The 7,043-nt window shown below is 43.0% G+C and overlaps 2 protein-coding genes across 2 annotated transcripts; both read left to right on the forward strand.

Annotated features, from left to right (window-relative positions):
- The first annotated feature begins 1,618 nt into the window (after positions 1 to 1,618).
- PPBP (pro-platelet basic protein) lies at positions 1,619 to 3,444 on the forward strand. The gene is made up of 3 exons (XM_006142921.3): positions 1,619 to 1,834; positions 2,481 to 2,616; positions 2,758 to 3,444. Exons 1-3 carry the CDS (start codon positions 1,714 to 1,716, stop codon positions 2,858 to 2,860), a joined length of 360 nt encoding a protein of 119 aa, XP_006142983.1. The 5' UTR covers positions 1,619 to 1,713; the 3' UTR covers positions 2,861 to 3,444.
- A 2,352-nt stretch (positions 3,445 to 5,796) lies between these two features.
- LOC102473754 (platelet factor 4) lies at positions 5,797 to 6,775 on the forward strand. Its single transcript, XM_006142922.3, has 3 exons — positions 5,797 to 5,981; positions 6,299 to 6,431; positions 6,556 to 6,775. Exons 1-3 carry the CDS (start codon positions 5,879 to 5,881, stop codon positions 6,641 to 6,643), a joined length of 324 nt encoding a protein of 107 aa, XP_006142984.1. The 5' UTR covers positions 5,797 to 5,878; the 3' UTR covers positions 6,644 to 6,775.
- Positions 6,776 to 7,043: the final 268 nt, after the last annotated feature.

Genomic DNA, 7,043 nt, shown 5'->3' on the forward strand with positions numbered 1-7,043 from the left:
AATAGGGCAAAAGTATATTAAGGCAGCATGAAAGGATGCTGAACACATCATTTTAAAGGGGAAACAAAACCTGTATAATAATTCCTATGGAGTAATCCATATAGAATAATCTCATTTGTATTTGAAAAACCTTGGGCTGGCCCCATGGCACTGTGGTTAGTCCCTGTAGATGGGAAGCTCTCTCCCACATGGTTGACTGTGGTTCAAGTCCTGGCCCCAACAGCTTGAAAAACATGCAGGGCACTTCAACACATATTCCCAAAATCGTGAGGGTAAGGAGAAATAGAGGAAAATGATTGTGATGTGACCATACTCCATGGGAGGTACGTTCTGTCGTTCTATGATGAGTGGACATGCCCTCTGATAATCCAAAGGGTGGGGCAGGGGGGGAGAAACCTATGCATATCTCTATGTATACATGTATATCTCTGTGTATTATACATGTGTCTCTCTGAATATGTATGCACTGTGTGTGTATACATGCAGATAAATAGATCAAGAATGTCAACTGGTGGTTACCACTATAGAGTGGGAATGTGGAACAATGATGAAGAAGAATGGGCATGTTTACCACATACATCTGCAGTGTAGGAACCTTTCTCAATAAATTAGGTCACCTATGTCCGTTAGATTAAAAATAAAAGGAAGGACCAGAGATAGCATAATGGTTTTGTTGTTGTACTCCCACGTAAGTTGACTGCACTTTGAGCCCCAGATCAGTCAGGTTAAAACTCACACCGGGCGTGTGTATGTGTGTGTGCAAAAATCCTGAGAGGAGAACGGAGAAGAAGGGGTTGCAGTGTGGCCATCCCTTCTCCCCCTCCCCCAGGGGTAATTTCTTGCTTTCTGTCTCTCGGTCTCTCCCTGTCTCTCTGGTGAGTACACAAGCTCTATAGCAAGTCTCTTAAAAAAATAAAGAAAAGGGAACATTGACATACTGGGTCTTGCTTCTTATGGTAAACTCAGATGATAGAAATAAGTAAGTTATTTTGTAATTCAAAAGAGGATGAGTGTTGCTTCTGTTTCTTGGAATTACAAAAAATAGTACAGTTGAAGACAGAAGGGAGACAGTAAGCTAATATTTATCTGGGCAATAAGATACTCATAAGCTAAAAAGTCCAAAGTGAGCCTTTAATAGTAACAGACTCCCATTTTAACCACAAACTCCAAACCAATCCCAGTATGTATCAACAGCCAGGACAGAACATCTGCTTTCTTTGTCAACTGGAAAGGGAAGATAACATTCTCTTCGAGGGCTATATCTTTATATTTCTAGATGCTCATAAAGTGTCTGTTAAACCTATACACTGCATTATAGGAAAAGGCAAGGCACGGCGTCATACAAAAGATACACATGTAGCACTTCAGCCTAGTCCTCAGTTCCCTAACTAGAGAGCTTCTCTGGGTGTGAGATTAGGCATTGAGGAAAGGGGTTGGAATGTGAAATGATGCATACAAATGCAATTTAGCAGGAATTTTTACCTCTCTGGGGTTTAACCCGGTTGGGCATGAGTTATCCACCCTTATGTGGGTATATCGACACGTAGCCTCACTTCCTCCTTTCCTGTCTCTTCCTTACTGGCCTGGAAAGGTCTTGTATAAAAGACATCAGGAGGTCACCCGAAGCCACAAAGCTGCAGACTTCTTAGCAGCCACTCACATCCTTCCAGGTCTCCTGCCTTTAGAAGCCACTCTGGCTGGGTCTTCCCCACCATGAGCCTCAGCCCCATGGCCACCTCCTCCTGGACCAGTGCCAGCCCACGTCGTGTCCTCCAGCTGTTGCTGCCACTGACACTGCTCCTGACCACACTGGTTCCCTCCACCACTGGACAAAGTAAGAGGAACTTAGGGACAGGTGAAGGTGGAGGCCGTGCTTCCCTGAAGCCCTGGCTGCTTCTGCTGCAGCTGTGGTGGGGAGAAAGCCTCTCCTGGAGCCCCCGGGCTGGAGAACATCTTTATGTCATGAATGCTGACTGGAGAAGGTGCACTCAGGGGATTTCGCAGGTGCTGGGTGTTTTGTTGGGCTCTTTACCCGGGTTTGCTGGTCCCTCACAATAGCCTTATGAGAGACGTTCAACTACCCCACACTGCATGATGAGGGAACTGAGGAAAATAATCATGGCCACTAATACAGTTGCATTTCCTTTTCCTTTTTTCTTTTCTTTTCTTTTCTTTTCTTTTCTTTTCTTTTCTTTTCTTTTCTTTTCTTTTCTTTTCTTTTCTTTTCTTTTCTTTTCTTTTCTTTTCTCTCTTTCTTTCTTTCTTTCTTTCTTTCTTTCTTTCTTTCTTTTTCCTTTCTTTCTTTCTTCTCCTTTTTCTTTCTTTCTTCTTCTTTCTCTTTCTTTTTCCTTTCCTTTCTCTTTCCTTTTGTGTTTATTTTTTATTTTGGCCTTTACATTTTTTCACTATTACTTACCTTTTCTTTTCAAGTTTATTTTATACTTTCTTATTATGTTAAAGAGTCACATTTTCTACCGTAGGTGATAATACAGAAAATGATTTCTATCTTGAGTTGCGCTGCATGTGTGTGAAGGCAGTGTCTGGAATTCATCCCAGCAACATCCGCAGTGTGGAGGTGATCAAGGCAGGAGCCCACTGCGCCCAAACAGAAGTGATGTGAGTCCCCGCTTCTGTCCTAAGGCCTCGTTAGGCAAGCCCTCCACCTACCTCTCCACCTGCCCTATTTTCTCCAGCTCCATGGCTCTCTTCCAATATTCAGGTCAGGCCACCCACAGGTAATTCTGTTCTCTCTTGCAGAGCCACACTGAAGAATGGGAAGAAAGTTTGCCTGGACCCAGAGGCTCCCTTAGTTAAGAAAATGATTAAGAAAATTTTGGAAGGTGGTGGATCAGCTGCTTAATCTGCTCACTTTGTGCCAAACATTTTCTCTCCCAGGGAGGATGGGATATTGGAAGCCCTGAGTTTTTAGATTTTCCATGTATTCAGGATAATATTCTTACTGTATTAAAATTTGGATATGTTTTCTGTTTGCCTCAAAAATTACATTTTATTCTGAAAATGTCGGTTAATAGATGACAGAAGTTAAACATAAGCAAGCCTACTCACAACATATTATCAATAGTGTACTGCCTAACTCTCGGCTAAATGTTGTACTGTGCTTTGCATATTTTTATTTGAAATTTTTGTTTTCAGACATATTTGTGTTAACTTTTCTGGCTCTGTTTTTTTACTATTAGATTAGATGTGTTAATGATAACTAGTAGATTTCACAGTGATGAATGATGTTATAAATTATGCAGAGAGCAGCATAGAATATTTGCTTAATAAATATTTGTTAATATATTCAGAATCTTAATAGTTTTCTTTTCAATGTCTTGGACTTAGGATATCTTGTTTCAAAGAATTATTTAAAATTTTTTCTAATGTTTCTTTTAGACTTCAAATCCTAACCATAATAAAATTGTGGAGTAGAAGCCTTATAAATAGTGGTTATTTACTTTTTAACTTTCTGTAAGTTTACTTATTTCTTCCATGAGAAAGTCAGATGGCATCCCCAAGAAGGTCCCACCATGACTCACCCCCAACTTTCAGCCAGCTCCAATCATGGATACACACCTGGCTGGTATACTAAGGGAAGTCTCTGGACTCGAATTGGAAATGTGGCCATGTGGGATTGCCTCACAGATTTTCATGTTTTGACACTGCACCACCATCAGGGCTGTTGGCTATTTATTTTGAAGAAATCATTTAACATGGTGGAATAAATAATAGATGGTATAGAAGCATTAACACACTCTATTAAAACAACGGCAGTATATCTGTAACAGGAAAAAAAAAGAAAATAAAGAGAGAGAAAACGTTTTCAAAATGATATTAAACTTTGCACTCTGGCTTGTCTGTATGTGTTTGCATTCATCTAATATCTACATGGTTATAATTTTAGCTGAGGCTGGGGTGGATCATGGCATGGCAACCTGTTAGGGCTGGCTGTCTTTCTCTCTAGCTCTCTCTCTCTTTTTCTCTCTCTCATAGAGTAAATAAATATACAGACTTAAAATGTTTGTCTACAAAATAAATGCATTTATTATGTAATAGTTACCCAAACTATACATAAATATATAATAAAGTAGTAAGGGGAATTATAGTCATTTTTATTAAAGATTTTCTCCAATGACTCAAAATAGATCAGACATCTCAATTCATATCTTTAGTGATTTCCCACAGAATCCTGACAGGGCCAGCTGTTGAGACATGACACAGTGTTTGCACTAAGCTTATACCTCCTAAGGTGCAGGTATCTTTCATTTCTTGTGTTCATGGACTGATGATTGGGTTTGGATGCAGGGACAAGGTGATTCACTTGGCATTCACTCTTGCCTGAATTTCTTATCACAGAAAATATTGAAAACTGGGATGGAGGCTGTTCAAACCTAGTATGGTGCCTATCCATGTTCCAAACCATCCCTCCTCCCATTTTCTGAGGCTAACCCAGAAGGAGCCTCATGTTTCAGTTCTGTAGACATGTATACATCACGACGTGTTTTGCAACCACCATTGTGTTGGAAGCTGGATGTTCAGAAAGACCTAAGTCACAGAGACCGGCCCTTGAAGAGACCTGTGTCCAGTAGGAAAGGCAGACAAGAATAAAAGAGTGACGACCATATGGGACACGTGCTAATGTGGAGGTTTGTTCTGACTGCATGGAGGAATACAGACATGAGCAAGTCAGAGCCCCTCCTCGTCATTTTGACACATTATCTTCACTCATTTAAGTACTTTGTATTGAGTCCCTACTAGTGTTCTAACTTAATAGAGCTCTCTATGTAGAGACTTTGCAAGACTGAACCACAGTATATGTCTGTGCGCATAATATGTGTGTGTGCGTCTCTCTCTCTGTGTACATTATCTTTCAGAAACAGGAAAAGCAGAAGGTGTGACAAGGAGAGAACAACCACAGACAATAATTAAATATAGTTGTCAGCGAAGGTCCTTCTGAGGAAGCGATATTTAATCTGACGCCAGAAATATGAATAGGGCTTAGTCAGCTGAAAAAGTGGGTGATGAGAGAGTAAGAGGAACAAAATTCCAGACCTGAGAATTCATGTGTATTCTCCCGAAGTCTGGTCCTGCTGGGCACAGGGATGTTGCCAATGCACCGGACGTAGTCCACGTAGTGGGCTCCTGATGCCCTTCAGCTCTGCCATCAGTGTGACAGAACCTCTGGCTTTGGAAGAATTAAGTGCCTTGCCTTGATCAAGAAGAGCAAAGTGATTATTCAGGAAAGGGAAGACAGGCCATACCTATTCTCTAGCTTTCTTGTACCGGATTCTGCGGCAGCACCCCTTCTCCCCACTCCCACATGGTGATCATGTGCATCTGGCAGGTGCTCCATGTCCTCCTGAGAGCGTCTCTGCTCCCTAACTCAGCTCAGCACTAGTCAGCAAGAATGACCAGAGCATATATGTGGGCAGTTCTTGGTAGTGCCCTTGGGTGTTGGAGGGGGGAAACAAAAGAAAAAATGAAACTGTGCCTTTAAGGAATATGCTGTGTAAGTCACATGGGGACCACAGAGGACTCTGCTTTTATACATAACAAAGAAAACATGCATCTTCTAAGATTCTAAAATTAAAGCGCTCTTTCGAATTCCACAAATGTACATGCATATACGCTTGGGAGGTATAGATCCTGCCAGCAACAGCTCTCCAAGGCAAATGACCCCAGTTTTTTTTTTTTTTTTTTTGTTAGCTTGGCTGACCAGAGCCCAACTCTTCCCAGAAGTGTCTCAACTTCCGTATCCTCCAGCCAGCTTCCTCCTGACAGTGGAGATAAAATGTGCCTGGAGAGACCCTGAAGTCTGAGACCTGCAGAGCCCCAGCCCTGACACCCTGTGCACTGCGATTCTGCTGGACCCGCCGACATGAGCCGCCCAGCACACTCCTGCACCCTCCGCCCCAGACTCAGCCCAGTGCTTCTGCTCCTGGGGCTGCTGCTCCTACCGGCTGTGGCTACCATTGCCAGCGGTGAGAGCAAAAGCAAGGCAGTAGGGACAGGGAGCAGTGGGGAAATAGCCCGGGAACCTCAAGCTGGGGAGGAGTTCTTACTGCTAAAGAAGCCAGCTCCACTCCCTGGGCCTGCTCAGCTGTGGGCACGTAGCCCAGCCCTGAACCAGCGGTCAGCCCTGAACCAGCGGTCAGCCCTGGCCACTCCAGCTTACTTCTGAGGGAGCTATGCTGTGGCCAGCGAACTGAGGGCCAGAGGAGGGGCAGAGAGCCCTGAGGTACCTCTGGTCACTTATGGAGTCACCACTCCCATATCCCACTTCTCCCTCTATCCTCAGCTGACCTCAAAGAAGAAGACCATGAAGAACTGCACTGCCTGTGTCTGAAGACCACCTCCCGAGTCCGCCTAAAGCACATCACCAGGCTGGAGGTGATCAAGGCTGGGTTTCACTGCCCCACCATCCAGATGATGTGAGTCCTCACCCTGCTTTGACTGGGACCCTTTTCTGCCCTTCCTTTCCCCCACCCCTGCCCCTGTGATCCCACCTTGACATCCAGGGACTGAAGAGTGTGCCTGTTCTCTTTTCTGTGATAGAGCCACAATGAAGTCTGGAAGGAAAGTATGCCTGGACTTGAAGGCCCCCCGGTATAAGAAAATAATAGAGAAACTTTGGGAGAGTTAGTGGTTAGCTGGTGAAATCTCTGCATTTGCTCTATAACTTGAGTTTTTTTCCCTTTCAATCTAATTGTGAAAAAAAAAATTTGATGTTTCTATTACGCTTCAAATCTTAAATAAACAAATACAATAAACCAAATTGTGATACAGTCAAAATATCTGTTACATAATAGAACAAGGTTTAATTTAATAAAGACTGACTTGGGGCCGGCAGGTGGCACGGTGGTTAAAGGCACATGGCTGACCATGGTTTGAGTTCTGGACCTGGAGGCTTGCTTTTTCACTTTCCCTCACTATCGCTCTTGCTCTGTCCTTCTCTAGTCACATTTAAATAAATAAATAAATAAAGTTAAATAAAATAATTCTCTAAAGAAAATGAAGGCTGATTTTGCTTGGTGTAATATGTT

Source organism: Tupaia chinensis, unplaced genomic scaffold, assembly GCF_000334495.1.
Source record: "Tupaia chinensis unplaced genomic scaffold, TupChi_1.0 Scaffold000086_1, whole genome shotgun sequence".
Taxonomy (NCBI): Eukaryota; Metazoa; Chordata; class Mammalia; order Scandentia; family Tupaiidae; genus Tupaia; species Tupaia belangeri.

Excerpts from the sequence above, each read along its gene's own strand:
- PPBP (XM_006142921.3), top strand. The coding sequence starts at position 1,714 with ATGAGCCTCAGCCCCATGGCCACCTCCTCCTGGACCAGTGCCAGCCCA. Across the intron at positions 1,835-2,480 it reads TCCCTCCACCACTGGACAAA|GTGATAATACAGAAAATGAT; the intron begins GTAAGAGGAACT and ends TTTCTACCGTAG. Across the intron at positions 2,617-2,757 it reads TGCGCCCAAACAGAAGTGAT|AGCCACACTGAAGAATGGGA; the intron begins GTGAGTCCCCGC and ends TCTCTCTTGCAG.
- LOC102473754 (XM_006142922.3), top strand. The coding sequence starts at position 5,879 with ATGAGCCGCCCAGCACACTCCTGCACCCTCCGCCCCAGACTCAGCCCA. Across the intron at positions 5,982-6,298 it reads TGTGGCTACCATTGCCAGCG|CTGACCTCAAAGAAGAAGAC; the intron begins GTGAGAGCAAAA and ends CTCTATCCTCAG. Across the intron at positions 6,432-6,555 it reads TGCCCCACCATCCAGATGAT|AGCCACAATGAAGTCTGGAA; the intron begins GTGAGTCCTCAC and ends TTTCTGTGATAG.